The 23,993-nt window shown below is 46.3% G+C and overlaps 1 protein-coding gene across 1 annotated transcript; it reads left to right on the forward strand.

Annotated features, from left to right (window-relative positions):
• The first annotated feature begins 311 nt into the window (after window positions 1-311).
• TBX22 (T-box transcription factor 22) lies at window positions 312-6,817 on the forward strand. The gene is made up of 8 exons (XM_086850437.1): window positions 312-482; window positions 580-703; window positions 1,080-1,181; window positions 1,376-1,550; window positions 1,738-1,902; window positions 2,194-2,258; window positions 2,339-2,424; window positions 5,118-6,817. The coding sequence occupies exons 1-8, from the start codon at window positions 347-349 to the stop codon at window positions 5,711-5,713; spliced, it is 1,449 nt and encodes a 482-aa protein (XP_086706563.1). The 5' UTR covers window positions 312-346; the 3' UTR covers window positions 5,714-6,817.
• Window positions 6,818-23,993: the final 17,176 nt, after the last annotated feature.

Genomic DNA, 23,993 nt, shown 5'->3' on the forward strand with positions numbered 1-23,993 from the left:
GGAGAACAGTAACTCTTTTATTGATCCTAGACGGGGCCGGCTCCTCTTCCCCCTCTCCCCCCCACCCCTGTGGCTCTCCCCTCCCTCCCCCTCCAGCCCCCCCGTTACTCCCATGAAATGTCACTCAATGTTTCTTATGCTCCCACCAGTTTCCAAAACAAACAGAGGAGGCTGCAGCCGTCTATTGACTCAGTTGGATGCAAGAGGATCTCGCCGTGGCCGCTGCCCCCCGACGGGAGCCGTGCGGCGGCCGGGCGAGGGCCGCTGGATGCCGGCCGGGATGGAGCCGCCGCCGCCCGCCTGAGCCCCGCTGCCGCCCGGGGGGACCCCTGGCAGCCCGGGGGGGATGGCGCTCAGCTCCCGGGCTCACGCCTTCTCGGTGGAAGCCCTGGTGGGACGCTCGGCCAAGAGGAAGGTGCCGGAGGGTCGCGATGAGGAGCCCGGCCCCGGCTGCCGGCCGGGTCGCAGAGCCCCGGAGGCGGGTGGGTACCGGAGGGAGCCCGGCGAGGCGGGGAGCCAGGGCCGCCCCCTGCCCCGGCAGCCTCCCGAGCCGCCCCCTGCCCTTTGTGTTCCCTGCAGAGAAGCGACCCAAAGCCGGTGCCGAGAGCCGGGCGGGCGGGGTGCAGGTGGAGCTGCAGGGCTCCGAGCTCTGGAGGAGGTTCCACGACATCGGCACTGAGATGATCATCACCAAGGCCGGCAGGTACCGGCCGGCCCCCGCCGCCTCGCTCGGGCTCTGCTTTTCCTTTTTGGTTTTCGTTTCTCTTTTTTTTTTTTTTTTTTTTTTTTTTTTTTTATGGGGGGTGATGGTATTGTTTCTTGTTTGTTTCTTGGGTTTTTTTTTGGTTTTGTTTTGTTTCGTTGTCTGGAGTTTCTCTGTTCTGTTGAGATATTTCACTTAGTTCTCCCTTTTTCCCTCTATTTTCGTTGAGTTCGATTTTCCCTCCTCCCGATGCCCGTTGCTATTTTCTCAGCCCCTTTTCGCCCCGTGGGCGGCAGCTCTGGCTCAGCCGCTGTCCCTGTCCCTGTCCCTGTCCCTGTCCCTGTCCCTGTCCCTGTCCCTGTCCCTGTCCCCGCAGGAGGATGTTCCCGTCGGTCCGGGTGAAGGTGAAGGGGCTGGAGCCGCTGCAGCAATATTACATCGCCATCGATGTCGTGCCCGTGGACTCCAAAAGATACAGGTACGGGGGGCACGGGCGGGGACCCCACAGCCAGCGGGACCTCCTGCGCTGACCGCGATCTGCGGTCCGAGCGGGCCACGGGGCTCGCACAGGGATGCTGGGGGGATCCGCACGCACCTATAGAATCTATAGGTGGGTGTGGGGGGCAGGTGGGGACGGGCTCCCGCCGGCTGACGCGGCCCGGCCCGGGCCAGGTACGTCTATCACAGCTCGCAGTGGATGGTGGCGGGGAACACGGACCACTCCTGCATCACCCCGCGCCTCTACATCCACCCCGACTCCCCCTGCTCGGGGGAGACCTGGATGAGGCAAATCATCAGCTTCGACCGCGTGAAGCTCACCAACAACGAGATGGACGACAAGGGGCACGTAGGTGTGGGGCAGCCTGGCCGGGGGGGCCGGGGAAGGGCAGAGCATCGCCCCGGGGCGCGGAGCATCATCCGGGGGACAGCTCCTGCACCGGGACCCAGGGCCGGCTCCTTCCTGAGCCTCGCCTCGGGTTTTCTTCGTGCCCTTCTCCCTCCGGGGGGGCTCAGCCGCCTGTCCCCCCGTACAGATCATCCTGCAGTCCATGCACAAGTACAAGCCCCGCGTCCACGTTATCGCCCAGGATTCTCGCTTCGATCTAGCGCAGATCCAGTCGCTGCCGGCCGAGGGGGTGCAGACCTTCTCCTTCCAGGAGACCGAGTTCACCACCGTCACGGCCTACCAGAACCAGCAGGTACCGGGGGTCGGGAGGATGGAGAGCCCCGGCGGTACCGGGGGTCGGGGGGATGGAGAGCCCCGGCAGTACCGGGGGTCGGGAGGATGGAGAGCCCCGGCAGTACCGGGGGTCGGGAGGATGGAGAGCCCCGGCGGTACCGGGGGTCAGGGGGATGGAGAGCCCCGGAGGTACCGGGGGTCGGGAGGATGGAGAGCCCCGGCGGTACCGGGGGTCGGGGGGATGGAAAGCCCCGATGACCGCTGCCGCCGGTCCCAGCCCGCCCCGCTCCCCTTCCCTTTCACCCTGCAGATCACGAAGCTGAAGATCGACAGGAATCCATTCGCCAAAGGTTTTCGGGACCCCGGCAGGAACAGGTAAGGGCCGGGGCCGCCCCTTCGCCGCCCCCCACGCCCGCCGGCCCCGCGGCTCCGTTCAAGGCGCTCTCGCCCCGCAGGGGGGTCCTGGACGGGCTCCTGGAGACCTACCCGTGGAGAGCCCCCCTCGCCCTGGACTTCAAGGCTTTCGGCGCAGACAGCCAGGGTAAGTGAATCCCGCTCGCTGCCTCGCCCGGAGCTCCCCGAGGGGCTCCTCAAATCATCAAAGATTACGAGGTTCGTCCAGAAAACGAATCCCTGCATTTTGAGGGAGTTCATTCCGCGCTGGTTTGGATAAAATTCCTGTGCAAGTGGATGCGAGAAGCCGGGAAGGACAGGATGAGGGCGCGGGCTGCTCCAGCCCCCGGCTGAAACCAGGGTTAGATGGGCAGAAAAAAATATCTGAGTGTGCAGGGGGATAATTTGGAGTCGGGTTGTTCCGGCTTTGATCCTGTTACACTAATTGCTTCCAACCGGGTTGGGAATATCAACTACAAACGTGGAAGCGGCGACCGCCTGTGCTTTCTGCAGCGGCAGCTTCTGCGCCGACAAATGCGTTATGCAACAGAAAATAAAATTATCTGGTATTTAGGATGCTGCAGTCGCACAGAAATACAGAGAAGATGAGGAAAAATTTTGGGGGAAAACGCTCTCCTTCATCCTGACAAGAGCAACCGGTCCTTTACAGCCCTTTCCCAGAAAAACGGCTTCAGAAAGTAATATTTGAAAACATTCTTAGCGCCGAAGGGAAAAAAACTAACAGCTTGTTTGCACATTGGAGCCCTTCAAGTTGCGTTTAAAGCCGCGAGTTAAACTCGTGTATATCAGGAATTCTTTAAAGTCTTGGGACGCACCAAGTCACCCCTGTGTCTGCCGGAAAATGCTGCAAAAATCACAGCAAAAATTCATGTTCTGCAGGTGTAGAAATGAGGGCACAAAGAAATCAGATTCGAGAGAAATTAAGAGGTTTATCAGTCGTAAGGAGAACTAAAATGATTATCACTAGTTGTTGGTAGTAGTAGTAGCAGCTTTATTAATATTATTAATAGGGTTTTTATTAATTTTATTTTTAGAAAATAATTTATGCAAAAAGCCCCTTTTGAACCCGTTTGCCAGGGGGAGGAGGTGGTGGATGAGCTGCATGAGGAATGAAACAACAGCAACTGAAATGTTAAAGACCCTACAATATATGTACATATAATATTAGAGCTACTCAGGATTTTTAGATTTTTTTTTTCTTTTTTAATGTATTTGGTATTTTTCTTCTGGGTGGAATTCCTGGACTGATATAAATATAACAAAATCTGCAGTTCTACTACTAATAAAATAGATTCCTAAAGAAATGCTGTAAAACTGAAATCCCAAAGCTTTAAAACCAGGAGGTAAATTAAAAGAAATTATGACCATCAAGCTGAAGAAAGAATTGGCAGCAAAAATTTTTATTTTTAAGGCTAATAGGAAGGGCAGAAAACATCTGCTCATTGATCTGCTTCATCGTTTCTGCTGCAGTCCCCATTCCCAAACTCGCTGTGGGATATTTTTTGCTCGGGATACCGTGCAGCAGATACTGACCCTGCTTTGCTCTGCTGCATCCAACCACGCAGGGCTTCTCTCGCTGCCTCACACACAAATATCAGCTCAGTTCCATATTTTACATGACCCAAAGTCCCTGAGCTCTGGAGGACATCGGGATATGTCCATGGAAAGAGGACTGGATCCTGCCCTGCTGATATCAGAGCACTGTCAGCAGCCACTGACATCAGCAGGGAAGGGTGAGACCTTCACGCCACAAAACCTTCCCGGATTATTGTGATCCAGGGCTGACATGTGAGAGGCTCTGCTTGTTGGGAGTTTGGAAATTAATTCCCATCACATTCAAAATCTTTGTGTTTTAAGGTTTAAGAATTTTTTATACCAGCAGATGTGGTTCAGTTTTACAGTTGATTTCGGGTCGCCGGTTGCGTGTCGAGTGGGATCAGAGCCCAGCCAGGCATTGCATTGGTTGCAATTGAATGTAAATAGTAGCACAAACGGATCCACATTCCTTTACATCCTTTCCCAGTGATTTCAGTAAGAAATCAAAATAAAGGAAGGGGGAAAACCCCTCTGGAAGAATCTGGTAATGAGTGTGCAGTGGACATTTGGCTCTCCACAGGCGGGAGATGAAACCAGCATCTGTGTAGCACCAGGGCCGACTGCTCCCCAGCACCATTCCCACCTCGGAGCAGCCATCCCGTCCCTGCTTCATTTTTACTCCTTGGGGTTGCTTTTCTCCTGAATTCTGAAAGTGTTCATTCATCCCCTCCAGAAAGTAGGACGTTCACATGACTTGTGAGTTTGAATTTCTGGAGACACCGATAGCATTCAGGGGAATGTTTCAAATTGCTTGGGAAGCCAAGTGAAATGAGTCAATTCCTGTGAGCAGGAAGGTACAAAAAAAATTCTCCATCGGGCTGAATATGCTTTTTTGTTCTTATACCCAAGGGGAAAAAAGCTGTCTGGAATTTGCATGAAAAATAGGGAACGTGAAATGGCAATGGTGCGTGTATAGCAAGGGAGGGTTATCGGTCGTGCAGCCAGGTATGGATCCAGGTATGTGTGGAGCTGTGTTTACCATGATCCCAGTCCAAGGGATGGGATCAGACACGTGTGAATGCTGTTGTTAGACATATAGCAGCTAACAATAACCATTTGTGGATAGATCTTCCCGTTTTCCAGGAGCCGGTCTTTGGAGAGGGTTCGTGTTTGGATGGACACCGGCAGGAGGGAGACCTGGACTGGGAGTAGGAGTCCTCCAAGGATTGCTGAGCTGTGGACACCAGTTAGCCCAGCCTGGATGATTTCTGTTTTCCTTTCCAGGTGGGAGCTCCAGCTCTTCTCCAGTGGCCTCCAGCGGTGGGACCCCCTCTCCTCTGAACCCCCTGCTCTCTCCATCGTGCTCTCCTCCCACGCTTCACTTGCCCGCGAGTAACCTGGGCATGTCGTGCCCCGAGAGCTTCCTGCACCCCCTCAACCTGCCCCTCTACTACAAGATCTGCCCTACGAGCTTCTTGAGACAACAGGCACTCCTCTTTCCGAGCCATGAAAAACTGGGAGCCACCAACCCACACCTTTTACCCCACTTCATGGTGGATATGCCCAAACTGTCTTCCCTGAAAAACGCCAAAGCCGAAGACTTAAACGCTCAGTGCCTACAAGCCCCCGGTTCTGCTGGTCAAATGCTGTATGGATTACATGCATCTGGAAACATTTTCCCATCAAGTCCCATTGCTCGGGAAGCACTTAATTGTTCTTTACATCCTCCATATGGCTTGTATGGTTATAACTTCTCTGTGCCATCCAGACTGATGAATGCAGCAGGGCATTTCAAAGTGAGTGACAGCATTCCGGCTGCTTTGAGGGACGGCAGATGCAATCACTCCAACTGGCACCCCACAATTAACCACTGCCTTTAGTGGGATCAGAGAATATTTCTGAGCTATGTAAAGCAAGTCCTTCCTTCCTCCATACCCAGGGGCTTGTTAGTTATTGACTCTGAAACACTGCATGATACAGGAGTGGGATGGGCAGGCATTTAATCCTTTTTTTTTGTGGGCAGAAGTGTTGCATTGTGTTGTTGGGAGGGTGGAGGATCTGGAGGGTCTGAGATGACCCTGAGGTGATACCTTTTGGCCACATTTATGTCACAGTTGTAGGTTAAGAGCAAACTGTCAGTCACCTTTTTACTATTTGCACTCTCAAGTGGGGCCATTGATGTCTGTGTTTCTACAACTCTGTTTTCTCTCTCTCTTGCCTTCAGATAGCTCAGAGCCCTGGGGAGCTGCTGCTCCCACTCAAGTTTTATCCCTAAATTTCAAAGGGACTGTCCAGGACATGGACTTGGCAAAGGAGCCACATCTAACCAAGTGCTCGAGCTTGTTCTTAATTTCCCTTGGCTCTAATGGGTCCTAATTAATGACATGAATGTCCCTCTTCTTCAAGACCCAGATGCCTCTGTTATCAGGGTGGGGACATAAATCCAAGTATCTGGTGCCAGGTAAAGAAAAGCAGGATGAAAGATGGATGAGGATGAGAAGCTGGAGGGGAGACCCGGAGCCCTTTTTCCATGCCCCACCCTCCAGTGGCACCAGCCTTGATGGCGTGGTGGGAAGGAAGGATGGGATCACACATCTCTCCCACAGTGGGATGGATCCATGGGGACATGGAGGATACATCTTGGAGAGTTGTGTGGGATGAAACAACCCCAGGAGCACAGCAGGACAATCCTCTGACCCAGAGCTCTCAGCCCCAAGGGACACAGAAGACCCAAGTGGGATCTCATCCAGCCTTGACTGAGGGAAGGGCAGGGATGCTCCTGGCTCAGTCCCACGGAGAACACGCATCCTTTATGGTGAATTACAACTCTACAGGCCCTGGAACATGAAATTTTCAATTCCTTCCAAAATTCCTATTTGTTTTCTTGTAACCTGTGGATATTTTTGTTTTTCCTGTAAAAAATCTCCAGCTCCCAAGGGCACCATGTAACTCATAATAAATCAGGACACAGGTTTTATTCTTTATTTGATCGATGTTCAGACTCTACCTAAAATCAAATTTATCACTTGATAGATGGCAGAGATTGGAAAATAAGGCTTGGTTGGGATCAGCCCCATTTTGGGATTAATCCTATGTTTTCAAAGCCAACACACAATATAGAGGGATTAGGCACAGGTTTAAGAATCAAAACTGATACCGGAGTTTTGATTTTACTTTCATCTTTAATAGACAACAAATTCAGAACAGAACAAACAATATCAAAAGCTGCTAAATTAACAAAAATTACACTTTTACTTTCATGAGACTTTGATAACATTCAGACAAAATTGGTTTCCCTCATTTTCCTGCTTTGGATGTTCACAGAGCTCCCAGTAATGCCACTATGAAACGAGGGGTGTGAAAAATGGTCCGTACAACTGTAAAAATGAACAAACCTGCTTTATTGGGCTGTTCCTTAGCAGTTTATCTCCCTATTTTTATTGGGGGGGAAAAAAAAAAAAAGAAAAAAAAAAAAGCACTTTTTGTTCCTTGGGTGTCCTTGTTTCCAACATTGGTGGTGACTGAATTTCTGTGGTAACTCCAGTGCTGACCATGGCCAGCCCGTGTCCAGCTGAGTGACCACGACCCAGCCCCCACGTGTGGCTGTACTCCTGGGGAGCTGGAAGGCTCTTCCCCATCAGTCACGGATTTGTGCAATGGGGGACTTCCAATTTTCCAAATATTTGCGGTTGCATAAGATATTCCAGAGCTGCTGGCCATGAGCTGTAATCCAGTAAATCAGTGTCTGGTTAAAACTGTGACTGATAATGACTGGAGAGATATTTTGGTGCGGTGATTTGCTCTACCAGGAATGATGCTCGGCTGATTCCAGTGGAATTGAGCTGTGGGTCCCGTAGGATCCCAGGTTTCGCCATCCCCCCTCACCACAACCACATGGGAAACACACCCAGAGACCGATCCCTGCAAGGTCTGAGCGTGTCCCAGGGTTGTCACACTTTGGGAGGATGCTCGTCAGGCAGATCCAGAAATAACAATTTGTCTGTACAAGAGGTCGGCACAGCGTGAGAGGAGCTGCTTGATCCAGGTTATCTGAGGGTTATTTCCATTTCCTTTGCCTTTCACCTCTTGGTTTTATCCTTCCAAAAATCAATCTAAGAAATAAAAAGGATGTGGGTGGAGTTTTCAGGCAGTCGTAGCTCTCTGTCCTGTGCCACTGCCACCAAGGGCACCTCAGAGCAGACCAAGCTCCCTGGCCCTTCTGGCACAGAAATATTTTCCATATTCACAACAGTGACTCAGCTGATTCACTCACACTAGAAAATAGATGTGTTTGCCTAGACATTAAATGAAATGTGCCCCAAAAAGCAGCTAAGCTGCACTCTACACTCTCAGGGTCCCTTGTAAAACAGCTACTAGTAGGTGAGTGGCAGAACTCTAGAGAATAAATCAGATTAATCAATATGATTTATTAAATGTGAAACTGGGCGAACCAAGGTCGATATTTCAAGCAAGCCCATGTCAATACAATTCCATCTTGTGCTGATTTGTGTTTTCTCCCACAAATATTATTGGAAAACTCTTGGCCATTTCAAAGTTCACAATTCTTTGTGGGCTTAGTGAGCAAACACAAACAGCACCTCAGGACTACAGTGCTATTTTTAAATGGGATCAGGGAGAAAAAATCAAAGAGATTGTTTTTAAGGATGGAACTTGCTGAACAATCTCAGCTATTAGTCATTTGACCTTTCCCAAGAGAAGTTTGAAGTTATTTGGGAGTATCTGAGCCTGTTTATAGCACTCAGCAAGTAAAAGTGGCCGTTCCAGAGGTGCTGTGTCCACACCCAATGCCAGGACATTGGATGGGCTCAGTGCTCAGACACGGGGGTGGATTTAAAATCTAAGGAGACAAAATATACCCGGCAATAATATTTTTAATCAAAGTGCAGTTTGCTCTCTGGTTTCACACAAATTTAATCCATCTATTGGAGAAGCCAAAGGCGTAGAGGGAGCATCAGATGTCGCTTTTTGCGATGGAAGTGCCTCGGTTTACATTTGATCTGCTGAGGTTGGGGCTGTAATTAGATGATAATTTGTATCACAATTATGCAAAGCAAATGAGGATTGGATAGCAAGATAGAGCAGAACAAATAAGCACCCAGACCATTTGAAATGCATCCAGTATGGAAACCATGTCCATGTGTGGCTGGGGCCGGGGACATGTTGTTCCAATAAAGCTGCAGAAAGGGAAAAGGCTGGGATCGGTTCCTCCAAAAGTTTCAAATGTTCATGTTTACAAATTTGTATTGCACATTAATATGTAAACACAGCCTATTGGAAACAGATGAGGCCACAATATTTACGTGTCCTTTCCTCTTCGTTTTGGGTGTCTGGTTGTCCCCCAGAACACACAACATCTGTGTTCAAAACTCAGCTCAGGAAGCTAAAAAGAGAGGTTCAGATAATTATAAAATCCCTGGTGCCGTGGTGGCTCTCCCATCCCAGATGGATTTTGGGTTCCGGGTGCAAGGGGATGCATTTGCAAATCCTGTGGGGTTGTGCTACGAGCACTCGGTGGCTGGAACTGCACTTTGCAGTGCCACAAGGGAAGCCTCATTCCTTGACATTTACTAGATGAATTTTATCATTTTCTTTACTGCTGTGTCACTTGGAGCCATGTCAGGAATCATGGCATTTCTTGGAACATGCAGGAACTCCATCCATGCCTACTCCATGCTCCACCAATACTGCACCCACCAGGAAAAAGAACTTCTAAAACATTAAGAATTATTTTTTATAAATTAATTTCCAAAAGGAAAAGAAAAAGCATCTTATTCACAATGTGAATAAAAGCTTTGACTTGTTAATCACCTTTTCTTTCACTGGTTTATTTGCATTTTGGGATGCAAACTCCAGGCATCCCGTTCCATGGCATCCCAGACCACCGGCCCCAGGGAGTGAATGCTGGTGGATGCAGCTGAGGATGTTGGGAATTACAGGGGCTGAGAGAACTTTTGCAGATGTTGGGAATTGCCCTGCAAGCTGTTTGTGCTTAATAGAGCTCTGGTCTCCCCATGCTCGTGGACTTTCTGAATTTTGCAGTTATTTATAAAGCCACTTCTCTGCTGTGTCCTTTTGGTGACATTCCCTAGAAGGACCTATCGTCTACTTCCATCCATCAAACCATTTCCTCCCAGACTGCTGCTCCTAAAGCACCAAGTTTTCAGTTTAATGTAGCAATTAAGTACAAGAAGGAGTCCAGGTTTTGAGAAGGACCCCTTGAGCTTATAAATCAAACGACACAAAGCAGCAAGTGAAAGTCAAGACCTTTCTGGAGAGGGAAACACCAGTGATAGGGAGAAAACTTTGGAAAAATCATTTTTGCTGCCTAAAGAGACAGATCCTGAGCAAAACCAGAGATGGGGGCAGGAGCTGAGGGTGGCTTTTGGCTCTCTGAAGTCTAAAGATATATTAGATACATTTTTGAGATATTTTCAGCTATTTTCTCTTATTTCAAAAGCCTCGCTTTTTCAGGTTTTCAGAGAAATTCACTTTTTCCTTCTTGGCACTGGCTCCAGATCTCACCTCGGAGCTGGGTCCAAGCTCCAACAATTTCCTCGGGGCCTTGCCCAGCAGCTGGGAGCACTTAGCAGCTCATCCCCCGCTCTGCTCACCTGCCTGAGGAGCCCTGACAGGTCCATCTGCTTCCAGTCAGGCCTCAAATAAAACCTGCGGCTCCCAGGGGAAGAAACGAATAAAGGACTTGTGTGGTGACTTGGAGTCACTCCTGAAATTACCCAGCCGATGCTCCAGGGATGGTTCTGCCCTCAGCTCCTGCATCCCTTCCCCATGGACCTGCAGCCTGAAACCAGCAGAAATATCCTTTTTTCAGGCAGGTTTAGATGGATATTAAACACTGAACCATGATCCTGCTGTGCCCACGTCACCTTAAGCACTCAACCACCATCTTCCATCACACATTGCTTTAACCACCCTGTAGGTTTAAGGCAGTTTGATAAATTCTGGGGCTGGGGCAGCGTTTCATGGGTGTTTTCAATCCCAGGATGGGATTGAAGTGATCCAGGAGGCTGGACTGGTTTATCCTTAACAGCAACAGCAACTATGTGCTGAGCACCTTTTAAACTTAAAAAAGAGCATAAATCCAGATACAAAGCAATGTTTCAAGTGCTAGATGGTTCATGTCCATATAATAGTGAAATATTGTTATTATTACTATTATTATTGTTATTATTATTAAATATCAAGCAATGAAATGCGAGGAGTGGAGGGTCCTGTGCCCTCCAAAGCTGTGGGGATAATTAAAGGCACCTTCAAGTGAGTCCAATAAGGTCCCACCCTCTCACAGGACTTGAGATTTGGGGCTGGAATTAGGGATTTTTCTCCCTGCAATGAAAGCATTTCATATGTCTACCCCTAGAAATATTCAACCAGTGTTTTAACACTACTGCCTGTGCACAATAAACAGATTTAATTTTACACCAGTACCTTCATTTCTTGCAGCACATCATTATGTCTGAAAATGCTAATAAACTTAAAGATGAGAACTTACAATCTTCAAAAAATTTGATTATCAACAATTTTTCTTCCATGGAGGAAAATTCATGTTGAATATCCAGCTGCCCCACTCAGGACATGCAGGTACCACATGTCCCCCTTCACTAGCAACAATTTTAGCTTCAGCCCTTTGCTGAATTCTTCCTTTATGTTTGTTAAAAGTCGTACTGTAAAATTAATCAAAGTCGATATGCTATTTCCTGTATCGTATTTCTTCTAACGTTATCAATATTGCTAATAAAAATAGAGATTGGAACAGTATGTTGTAATGTCCAGGATACAAGCCAGATCCTGCTGCAGCTCAAATAAATATGAATTTGGCCTTTGGCTTTCATAAAAGCAGGATAATGTCTCTATCTGGGCTCTTCTAACGGATAACATCAGCCCCCTTTGCTTCGCTTCTCAGAATTCCCAGAATTTGAGAATTTAGGCTGGTAGAAGAAATACAACTCTGTGTCCTGAAGGTTTTTGAGATTAAATCAAATCAAAGTAAAGCAAAGCCCCAAACTTCATTCCCAGCTGAAACAAAATATGGCATTTCCAAAGCCTTCGTTCTTTGAAAGTGCTGACACTTCCCACGTTGGCCCTTGGAATTGCAAATGAGGAGCTCTGGAGGGACAGAATGGGAAGGAGAAAACAGGGAAGGGTTCATATAGATCTGGTCAGGTCCAGGTACTTCATCCCTGCTGTTATTCCTCCTTCCCAAGACAATGTCCCCACTTGCTGAGGTGGTTTTAAGTCACTGGTCAAAGAAAAAGGAAGGAATTCTTCCCTGTGAGGGTGGGGAGGCCCTGGCACAGGGTGCCCAGAGAAGCTGTGGCTGCCCCATCCCTGGAGGTGTCCAGGGCCAGGTTGGACAGGGCTTGGAGCAGCCTGGGACAGTGGAAGCTGTCCTTGCCCGTGTCAGGGGACTGAACTACAGGGGCTTTAGGTTTCCCTCCACCTTAAACCATTCCATAATTCTACAAAATGGGTTTGAGTGGTGTTTGAGCCGTGTGTGCCTGTCAGGATCTTTCCCCTATGCCCAGGCCCTCTCCCCACCTTGGGAATCCTATGGAGAGTCAGGATTTCCTCAGTCCAACTTGTATGAAGGATCCATCTGGGACTGCCTGGATTTAGCTTCTGATCTAGGTCCTGCTGGTGAGACAGCCAGAGCGCCCTGCTCCAAACAGGAGCCTCTCAAATGGCCAAATATCACTTATTTTTAAACTGGTTTTGAGTATCACTGGAGCCAGGAACCTTAATGAGCCAAAAAAAGAAGGAATTTTGCTGGGTAGGTCTCCTGGACACAGAACAGAGCAGAGCAGAAAGGAGACCCAGCTCTGCCCAAACTTTCCAGAGGTGATGGCAGCTGTCTCTCTTGGTCATCCTGCATCAGGCCCATGGGACAGGGATGCTCCTGCATCTACTGAGCTCTCCCATCACTCTACATCGGATCCACACCATGCTCAGGCTCCTGGGAAAACTGTCTCAAAAATTTGGAAGCTTCTGGGTCTTCTTGGGGTTGCATCCCTTACCAGAACCATGACTTGGGATTGGTCCATGCTCTCCCTGTGGATTTGCTCCTCAGAAGGTGGAAACAGGGATTTACTCCTCAGCTTAAAAAAAGAGAAAACAACAACAAAAAAAGAAAACATCTCTGGGGTGGAGAAAAGTGTTGTATTTGCAAAAATCGGGCTTGTCCAGTTTGCATCCCAGCATTCCTGCCCCAGCAGCCACGTGGCCCCAGAGCCAGCCCCCACATTTTAATTCTTCCCTTTTTTTCCTTAAAATAGGACACACCTGTAAGGAAGGCAAGTTTCTTCAAGACATTCCTGATCTGGAGCATATTAAACTGATATTTTTGTTTTGTATTTTGGATGATTTGCTCCAGTGATAACATAATAGCATGATATTTAGCCTGGGATTGATTAAAACATTTCTTTTGATCAGTGCAGCAGATTGGAACAGTTGTTTATTACTGGACAAAGCTTGGAGAAAAGGAATTAAGAAAAAAGAGCTGAAAAAAGAAACGGCTCTGGGTGGCTGTTGAGTTTGGTTTGTGCTGGGATATTTCCTTTTCTTTGGGAAAATTCTCTGTTCCAGCCGGGCTTTGGGAAGTGAGGGAAGGGAAGGATGATCCATCACGCTGATGGACAACGGCTGAAAAGCCAGGCACTGGCTGTTAAAACCACACGTGTGGGGAATAAAAGTCATTTCTCCCTCCCAGGACACACCGGTGGCCCAGATCATCACTGATTAATTTCTACATCCAAATGTAACATTTCCTAGGAGGAAACTTCTCAGCAACATCAATCACTGCACACTTTAAAGCTGCCTATGTTTTAAAATATAAGATTTAATGTAAAAACCTTTTTATTTTGCTTTGCAAAATGCAGAGTTGTTTTGTTACAAACCTACAACATCTGAATGTAAATGTGTTTTTCTGGTTTAGCTCCAGCTCCTCTAAAGGCTTTTAAGGCTATAGATTTTAATTACATGAATATTTTTAATAAAATCCCCTTTTTAACTGCTGGCAAGACTGTAAGGGAAAAAACAATAATATCTGGCTCTGTCTCTCTGACAGAATAATTCTTCAAGTTGCATTTGCCACATCCCTGCAGCTGCGACCAATAACCCTCTGTCTTTATGATTCTCCTCCGATATGAAATTAAAATGAACTGGAAATGTTTATGCTGCAAATGGTGTGCAACACATTTAACAGATAATACCAGCGAAGGGTTTGCTTCAAGCAGGGGTTTGTCCTCCAGCAGAGCCCCTCTGTAACTTAACCCCACCTTTTCCCAGGCAGCAGGAATTGCTGCTCCACAGAAAGTCTCGGACACATCACAATATCTTCATTAAAGAGGAATTACTTCCATCTCGTCATCCCCAGGTGCCACTGAAAGCGGGGCTTTGTTTCATGTGGCCGGTTGCAATTCCTGTGTTTATAGCAGCAGATTCCTTGGCTTCACAGGACATTTGGAGATAAATCTATTTTGGGTCCTGTTTGCTTCCCCTGGCCTTTTCCCCGCAGCGTGTTTATAGCTGCATATTAATTCTTCGGTCATGCCTTTGGAATTTTTCACCGCTTACAATAAAAGAAAAAAAAAGAAAAAGAGGCCTCATCCTATTTAATCATCTCAGCCCAATATATTTTTTGTTTGTTTGCACCGATTGAAATGTTGGGCTAAATCAAATTCTTTCAGGTTGTTAATTCTGAGGGGCTCCATTCCCGTTGCCTGCACCTGCCCTGTGTTTTCCTTGCAAGGGGACACCTCTCCCCAGCTCCCAGGGTGAGTCCCTGACGTGTGTGCAGAGGGATCCTGGGGATGTGGAGAGCCTGGGGCTGGGGAGGTGAGACCTGGTCATTTGTGCCACGAGTCCCTCTGTCCCACAGCCAGACACTGTGTTGGTGACTCGGGAAGGGGCTTGTCCTTAATTGGGGAATTTTTCCAGCACAACCAACGGGATTTTCACCTCCTGCTGCTCCCTGGACACCACCACCATGAGATGATTTGGGTTGAACCACAAAGCCCATCTAGTTCTATCCCCTGCCATGGGCAGGGACAGCTTCCACTATTCCAGGCTCCATCCAGCCTGGCCTTGGACACTTCCAGGAATGGAACACCACAGCTTCTCTGGGCACCCTGTGCCAGGGTCTCCCCAAACTCACTTCTGCTCAGAAACATGGCTTCTGCTACGTGGTGCTGACTTGAGGACTGGAAAGTCCCATCAGCTTTGCTTTAATACTTCAAAGCATTGGGAATCATCGCCAGTTGTTCCTCCAGAGAAACCCAACCCCTCTAGACAGCACTGGCAGAACAAAAAAAATCAGATTTATAGGAGCACATTGTCATTTTGGGGTGGGCAGAGTTTATCCCACACCCTCTGTACAGCAGCATAAATCTGGCCAGGGAGGGAAGGAAGGGAATGGCAGCACAAGCTGTCATCAGCTCCCTGGGATCTGACAGGGTCCAGCAAACGCTCCCCCCATCCTGACCCTGCCTGTCAATCAGCTTTCAGGGAGAAGCCCCTTCCCACCCTCCCCTCAGCCCTTCAGTGAGGAGCAGCAGCCAGCTCCAATTTGGAGTAGCTGTCATTTATCATTATTTCGGGGGGGAAGGGGCCAGGAAGGTTCTCCTCACCCCGAAGGTGCAGGCAGAGCAGAATTTGAGATGATGGGTGGGGATTTCCACCGGCACAAATGGGAATAAGACTCGGAGCTTTCCAGGCTGCACCAAAAATAGAGGCCCAATTTCAATCTCAATTAGAGCTCGGTAACCCCAGAGTATAATTCAGGAGTCAGCTTCTAATATTTCAATTCAGGATGAAGAATAATATTCCACTTCCCCCTCTGCAGCCCGAGTGATTTTCATTTCATAGGGGCTAATCTTGACTTGAACATGTGTTTCAGTGAGATGCTCAAGGATATGAGTGTGCTAAAGAAAATACGGGAGAAAGCTGTACAGAAATGGCTGCGTTAAGGTCTGTGGAGGAGTCAGCTCCTTGGAATCACGGAATCATGGAATGGTTTGGGTTGGAAGGGACCTTTAATCCCATCCAGTGCCACCCCTGCCATGGGCAGGGACACCTTCCACTGTCCCAGGTTGCTCCAAGCCCCATCCAACCTAGCCTTGGACACTTCCAGGGATCGTGGGGCAGCCACAGCTTCTCTGGGCAACCTGTGCCAGGGCCTCCCCACCATCACAGAAAGGAATTTATTCTCAAAATCTCATCTAAAACTCCCCTTTTTCACTTTAAATTCTTTCATTAATTTTTTGGATGTCTCTATTACCATAGAGTTCCTACCAACAAGTCTTATGGAAAAGAAAAAATTACAAAAATTCTCCCGAATTTATTCTTTATTTTGGAAAACTTTCCTTTTCCAAGGTTTCCAATCAGTATTATCATTCTAATAATCAATTCCTTTAAGAATTAATATTTTAAAATGACTGCCTGAAGAATATTTTGAATTTTAGAAGGTGAGTCTCAATCTGATTTCATTCTGATGACCACTTAAATTAGCTTTAATATTCAAATTAACATTATTACTTAAGAAATATATTTTTCACTTACATGGTTCACCTATGAGCACTTTTTTAGCATTTAAAAGTAAAGAGTTTTATGAAGGGATTGATCCCTTGGGTAGGAAGAGGGGGAGAAAAACACATGTTTTTGCAACAGCAAAATACTGATTTTCCATCCCTTTTGCATTCCGTTACTGGAGATTGCTGGGGTAGAAAACCTCCTTTGGAGTTTTTTTCCCCCCAATGGATTTCCTGCAGCTTTGGCTCATCCCTCCAAATGACAAGGCCGGCACGTTGGCAAGTGCCCCTTCCCTGTGCCGCCAGCGTTCACCCTTTGCCGTAGGAATTATTTCTATGTTACTTAATCATCTGTAATTATCTCCTGGAGTAAATTCTGTTGGTGCATCAATTTTCAAACACAACAGTCATTTTTATCAGTCATGTTTATTTAATTTTAGCTGATTAGCACAGAACCTAACAAGTGGCTTAGACTAACAGTGTGTCACTGCCCAAGTATTTTGTAGGTAACAAGAAGACATGGAATAGTGCACATGTTGCTTTGTCTGCATTAATCTATTTACATTGTAATTCTTCAACTGTTTTTAATGGCTGGTTCAGCTGGAAGCAATTAGTTGTCTAAATTAAAGCCACATTTCTCACTTCGTGCACTGGGAAGGCTTTTTGCCGTTGTCTTTTCTTTGCTTTTTGTTTTCCACATCAAGACAGATACTGTTTGAAAATGCATGAAATTTTATTGAGGGGATTGATCCTGGTGTTTGGAGCCGTGTTCCTTTGTGTTTGTCTGGAAGCCAAAGTTTTGGATGGGGCAGGGAATGGTGTGTTTGGAGGTGTGCTCTGGAGCAGGGCCGTCAGCACAGCAGCAGCAGCCGGGCCTCGGAGCGAGACCTCGGGGCAGCTCCGAGAGCAGGAGTGGAGAAAAGCCAGGAGAAGAGAAAGCACTGGATCCTCTGGGCTGTTCTGCAGGGACAGGAGCCCATTGTTTATATACTGATTAAATTAAAAAATGGGTTTGTGTTAAGTACAACGTAATTCATGCAGCACTTCAGAGCACAGTGTTAGCGCATGTTGGATCCCACCCTCCTTTTTATTTTACAGGTTAAAATGTTGCTTTTTTAAAGAAGTCATGAAACACATGGAGTCACGCTGGTGTTGCTTCACCCCATCTCTGCTCGTCTCATCCTATAATTCGATATTACAGTCCAGTATCTCCCATGAGGTTTGGACTTTCTGTGCAAGGTGAGAATTTTTCCTGCAAAAGTACTATTTTATGCCATTTGTTAAAAAAATAAAAAAATAAAAATAAAATAAAATAAAATAAAATAAAATAAAATAAAATAAAATAAAATAAAATAAAATAAAATAAAATAAAATAAAATAAAATAAAATAAAATAAAATAAAATAAAATAAAATAAAATAAAATAAAATACTCTCCATGCATTGACTCTGAAATCAATGCATGAAGTCAATGATTTGTGAAGGCAAGGAAACAAAAGCCCCACTGTGTCTTCTCTGGACTTCAGAACACCCTATAAAGTGGTACCCAATGCAGGGAGCCTGGGAAGGAGGATACACCACAGAAAAGAAGGATTTAAGTCATTGTGTCCCAGTGCAGCACCTCCAGGGCCATTGGGCAGGTTTCAGTTTGAGCATCATTGAAATTGACACATTTTCTTCTCATTTTGGTAAAAAAATAAATTTAAAAAAAATAATAAAATTCACATGTGGCGCAATCTAGACTGAGTCTTCACTTAAGTCAATATTTCATTAAGTCAAGTTTGGCCCAGATTTCCTCCTGAGGAAGGTTCAGCTGGTGCAAAACAGCAACAGCTAAAACAGCAAAACAGGGTGAAAGGAAGGAGGGCTATCTATCTATCTATCTATCTATCTATCTATCTATCTATCTATCTATCTATCTATCTATCCATCTATCTATCCATCCATCTATCCGTCTATCTATCTGTCTATCTATCTATCTATCTATCTATCTATCTATCTATCTATCTATCTATCTATCTATCTATCTATCTATCCATCTATCTATCCATCCATCTATCCGTCTATCTATCTGTCTATCTATCTATCTATCTATCTATCTATCTATCTATCTATCTATCTATCTATCTATCTATCTATCTATCTATCTATCTCCCTGTTTGCTGCTCTTCCTCCTCACCTCCAAACCCAAAAGCCCCAATGGAGAGTTCTCTGCCTTCTCCAGTTTGTGCAAAGCCAGGAGCCCTTCAGATGTGTGTGTGCTCTTTTCTCTCCTTAGACACTGTGTGTGCTCCTTCTCCCTCAGACATGGTGTGTGTGTGCTTCTTCTCCCTCAGACATGGTGTGTGTGTGTCCTTGTCCCTCAGACATGGTGTGTGTGTGTCCTTGTCCCTCAGACATGGTGTGTGTGTGTGTCCTTGTCCCTCAGACATGGTGTGTGTGTGTGCTCACTCCTTCCCCCTCAGATATGGTGTGTGTGTGCTCCTTCCCCCTCAGACATGGTGTGTGTGTGTGTCCTTGTCCCTCAGACATGGTGTGTGTGTGTGCTCACTCCTTCCCCCTCAGATATGGTGTGTGTGTGCTCCTTCCCCCTCAGACATGGTGTGTGTGTCCTTCTCCCTCAGACATGGTGTGTGTGTGTGTCCTTGTCCCTCAGACATGATGTGTGTGTCCTTGTCCCTCAGACATGGTGTGTGTGTGTCCCCTTGTCCCTCAGACATGGTGTGTGTGTGTCCTTCTCCCTCAGACATGGTGTGCTCACTCCTTCTCCCTAAGACAACATGTGTGTGTGCTCACTCTCCCTCAGACATGGTGTGTGTGTCCTTCTCCCTCAGACATGATGTGTGTGCTCACTCCTTCTCCCTCACACATGGTGTGTGTGTGCTCCTTCTCCCTCAGACATGGAGTGTGCTCCTTCTCCCTCTCAGACATGGCGTGTGCTCCCGTTTCCACTCCATCCCAGCTGTCCCTCATTACATGCTCCGCCTGAGCCCCACGCAGGCTCGGGTTGCACCGAGGCAAAGGTCAGAGGAGCCTCCAGCCTGCATTTTGCCATCGCTTGATTATTCAGATAACAAACAACCTAAAGACTGACGGTGCTTCTCTGTGCCCACATACCTGATGATTGTAGCAAGAGAAAAAGGCCATTTCTAATTCCTCCTGGCTGCCCGCTATCCTGAATCTCCCAAAAATAATTAAGTGAGCAGATGGTGTTTGTGGAGCTGGTGCTTGGCCACAGACTCCTTGCTCTGCCATGTCCTGCTTTTAATATACTGCCCAGCATTAATCAAGCAGTTTAGAAGCATCCTGTATCAGTTGTGCAAAACAGGGCTTAAATGATTTACTGTCAGATTCTTTCAGCTCCTGTTAGGCTCCTGTTTTTCTTTCATGTGGGGAGCAGGGGTCAGCGGCGGCAGGAGATCCGCGCTTTCACTTGGCCAACATTTGCTGCTGTCATTCCGAGCCCGCTCCGGTCCCCACCGAGCAACGGATGTGTTCATGCTCCCAGCCCTGGATGCTAATTGATTTTAGGGAGCCCATTCATCAGTTAAATTTAGTAGATCACCCACCAGGTTTGCTGCTCACTGTCAAAGGTAATTCAATTAAAGCTCCACAAGTGTGACTAAACAGTGGATGGTAAATATGTTCACCAGCTGTGTTTGCTGGGCCTTCTCCACCCCATTGTGTCTGTGCCTGGTGGAGGATGTGCCCGAGCCCTATACCTTGGCTGATTAATGTATACAACAAATCTGCAACACTGCCAAAAAATTAAGCGCAAATGCCAGCTTTGGGATGTGAATGTCTGAACGTAAGAGCTTCAGGGAAGAGAAATCCTCAAGTGTGTTAAAGGCGGCAGTGCTACAGTGGTTGAATTAACTCAGGTCTTGGGGTTTTTAAAATAACCTTCCAAGGAATCAGATTTGGATTTTTTGTTTTGAAAATAACTTCCAAAGAATCCAGTCTGGATTTTAAAATCCATTGACAATTTGGTTTCTCCTCATGCACTCCCCCTTTCCCCTCAGCCATCAGTCAGAGCTGATGTGAAACTATCCAGTGTGGTTTTATCCACCACCAAAGCCATGTATAAATCAGGGAGAAGCTGCAGGAGCTCATGGAAAGATGTTTCTATTAAACCCTGAAGTGGGGGGACCTTGCTGGACCCTCCTGCTCTACCCACTGGGCTTTGAGTCTCCTGCCTGCTGCCATCGGGCACTCAGATGTGGTTTGGTAGTAATTAAGCGCATCGTTAACGATCCCACTGCACACCACGGGACAAAATGGTGTGTCTGCTTAATAGATTAAAGGAAAACATTCTCTGAAAAGCACAGGTAAACAAGACACTCATCCCTCAACCTTTCACCCTGGAAGACCAAGGTTCACATCCCACTGGAGCACAAATAAATAGGGACTGGACTCCCCTGGCTCACTGCTGGGCGGTTTATAGTCATGGGGAGACTATTTTGGAGCATGACAGAGTTGGTGGAGAAAGGATGAATGGGATGAGGGCTTGGAAGGGGCTGGGAGCAGAGAAATTCCTTAAATCCCTTCCCATCCAGAAAGCAGCACGGATTTACTTACAGTCAGTACAGTGCTTAGAGTGGCTGCCTAAAATTCTTCTTAAAAAATTCATTAGGCAGCAACGTGGAGTTTCCAGGAGCTTCCACTGCACAGATCCCATTCCAGCAGCCCCTTCTGCAAGAGCAGAAGCCCACACAACACTGAGATTTCCTGATTTCCCTGTGGCTGTAGGAAATAAATGAGCTGGAGCGACTCTGCAAACCACCAGCCTTCCTGCACATCTCCACAGTGCAGGAGGAGGAAAACCTGTGTGGTAAAGGGTATCCTGAGAAAACAGACAGATTTCCCAAACATCCCCATAAAACTTAACGAAGAGCTAGGGAATATCTGGTTTATTTATTACTCCAACCACAGGCTAAAAAAAACCTGTAAAGCTTCAGCAAAAGCATTAAATTTGGAAGGGAACCTGGGATGTTCTATATTTGTTGCTTTAAACTCACCACACATCAGAAAACTCGGGGTTTGGTGAGTATTAATCTTAGCTTTTCTAAAATATATGGATGAAAAAGCAGTGCTATTGTTAAATGTAATAATTGCCACTAATAAATTAGGGTAATTCTATTCTCTTTATACATAAAACTACTCAACAAAAAATGTAATTTTACATTTTAAATGGAAATACAAAGATTTTAAGCAGCAGTCAAATACTTACAGCAAGGTAACTGGATAAAGAATGGCTTTGATATACAGCTGTTGCCAGGAATTCTGTTTTTGTTGGTGCTCTTGAATCTTTCCCTTCTTCTGGCATTAATAAATAAAGGCACCTGCTCTACAAATCAGCAGAAATCTGGAAAATCATTATCACTCCAACACGGAAACGATGCCCATCACGACAGAACAAATGGGGAATGGAGCTTACACGAGACTTTTAAAAAGGGCTCTATTTGTCAAATTACCAGAGGAAAAGTTGATCTTACTGTTATGGACTTTATCCACTTCCAGGTCACATCAATTAGTCACAGCAGGCTCGTGGAGACTGGAACTAATTTACAACACTCTGAACAGGTCCGCCAGCTCCTCCGATGGATTTCCCAAATATTGGGACTTCAGATGGAACCTGGAACTGAAAAACCACCAGCAACAGAAATCCATATTAATGGTTCTAGTTATAACCCATTTTGCAGCACGAGAAACAAAGCCCTGATTGTGATAAGAAAAAAGGGAAATGTCTCCTGTAGAGACTCCAGGGTTATGTTTATCTAATCTTTGAAAAAAGAGTCATAAAAGACTTAATAAAAAATAGTGAGCATCTTTAAAGGAAGTTTTCAAATGTTTTCCTATCCCTGACAGCTCATTTTGACAGAAATTGATTGTGATAAAGAATTATGAATCAGATAGCAGGGAAATTAAATTAAGATGATTATTATCCTGTCAGATATAAACATTATGTCATGTTCATTGCTTTAGAGTTTTGCAAAAAGATTGTTTCACTCAGATTTAATAAATTTAGAATATCCTAAGCAATACAGATAGGTGTGACTGTAAAACATCATTGTTTTTAGACATTTAGATTTTATTTAGATTATTTTTAGATCTTTATTATTTATATTTTGTTTTATTAGTCTATAATTAGCATTTCTATAATTCTCCAATTATTTGGATTATTTAATATGCATATTTAGATTAGAAATATGCAATAAGAAATATTTTATTCTCTACAACCTCCCTTATTTAGGTAAGGGCTGAGAGCAGCCTCTGTGCTGAGTCTGGATCTGGCAGCTCCTCACACCTGGAAAGCTTTCCCAAAACCTGGATCCTGCAGCTCCTTTGATTTTCCTTTTTGAACCACATCATGCAGCTGATCCAGGCAGAGTTCCTTAATAAATAGCAGCAAAGGGAAGCAGGAGCCTGGGAGACTCTGAGTGCATCTTCTCCCAGTGAAAGCGGCTCCACTGGCACATGAAATTAGTTACAGATTGTTCACATCGAGCCTTTCCCTCATGGAATGGTAATGAAGGGAGCTGCTTCCGAAACAAGCAAGGCCACTGACCCTACTCGGGGTTCCATTGGAAAAATACTGTTTGAAACAAGAAAGTTGGGAGCCAAGTGCTGTTTTGAGCTCAGAGCAGCCTCAGCAAGAGGTGAAGGCAGAATTGCAGGGAGAATCCTGAAATTAAAGTCAGTCCTTCATCAAACCAAAGCTCATCAAAGCTCTGATAAAAAAATCAAATTAAAATCCATTGCCATCAGTGCATACTGAGTGTTTCCTTATGTATGAAACAGGATTGTCACAGGTGAAAAGCAGAACAACAGCTAAAACCCCCCCCAAAATTTAACTAGAAATGAAATTGAAACCCAAGTTTTCAGCACAAGGTTACTCAGTATCACACTCCCAACAGATCTCAGAAAACTAAATTATCCCCAAAGGCAGCAAAGGACCATTTTGAAGAGTATTTAGTGCAGACTGGCCCCATTCAGCTGATGGCCTGTGGATGTGCTGCCGACCCGGATTTTGGGATCAAAGCCCCAGCACAGGCGCGTCCTACAGCGAGCGGATACTGCCCAAACACGGGTTCTGCGGGAGACGGTTCCCCAAAGCAACCAGCTTTCCTTTAACTACTCCAACCTGTCATTTCTGTAGGATCCAGGAAAGCAAAGCCTGAGGTGCCCTCTGCTGGCTCTTGAACGACTGAATAGAAATGTAAAAACTGAAGATTTTTAGGTCTGGGAAAGCCAAACCCAATCTCAAACCCACACCACCTCCTTGCCAGTTTTCCTGTGGTCCCTTGTTCTGTGTGTAAGGACAGAAAACCCTCAGAGATGTTTAAGCACAGGGCTCTCTCCATATCAGAATAAACATTTTTTTAAAAAACCATAAAATTAGAATTTATGTTGTTATATTTAATATTAATTACTCCCCAATTGTCAAAAATCTCTCTCAGTAGTACTCACTTTATTTTCTTATTTTCCCCCCATAAATATTGAATTTTCTGGATGTCTTCCCACAGGAAAGACATTCCATCTGCTTGTCCATCCATGTACAGAGACCTGTAGCAGCCACACAACTTGGACACACACCCAGCA

This window comes from Cyanistes caeruleus, chromosome 14, assembly GCF_971803275.1.
Source record: "Cyanistes caeruleus chromosome 14, bCyaCae1.hap1.1, whole genome shotgun sequence".
In the NCBI taxonomy this organism is placed as follows: domain Eukaryota; kingdom Metazoa; phylum Chordata; class Aves; order Passeriformes; family Paridae; genus Cyanistes; species Cyanistes caeruleus.

What these genes read in the sequence shown, in the direction of transcription:
- TBX22 (XM_086850437.1), top strand. Translation starts at nt 347, where the DNA reads ATGGCGCTCAGCTCCCGGGCTCACGCCTTCTCGGTGGAAGCCCTGGTG. An exon ending in TCGCAGAGCCCCGGAGGCGG is followed by an intron (nt 483 to 579) that starts GTGGGTACCGGA and finishes TGTTCCCTGCAG; the next exon opens with AGAAGCGACCCAAAGCCGGT. An exon ending in ATCATCACCAAGGCCGGCAG is followed by an intron (nt 704 to 1,079) that starts GTACCGGCCGGC and finishes CTGTCCCCGCAG; the next exon opens with GAGGATGTTCCCGTCGGTCC.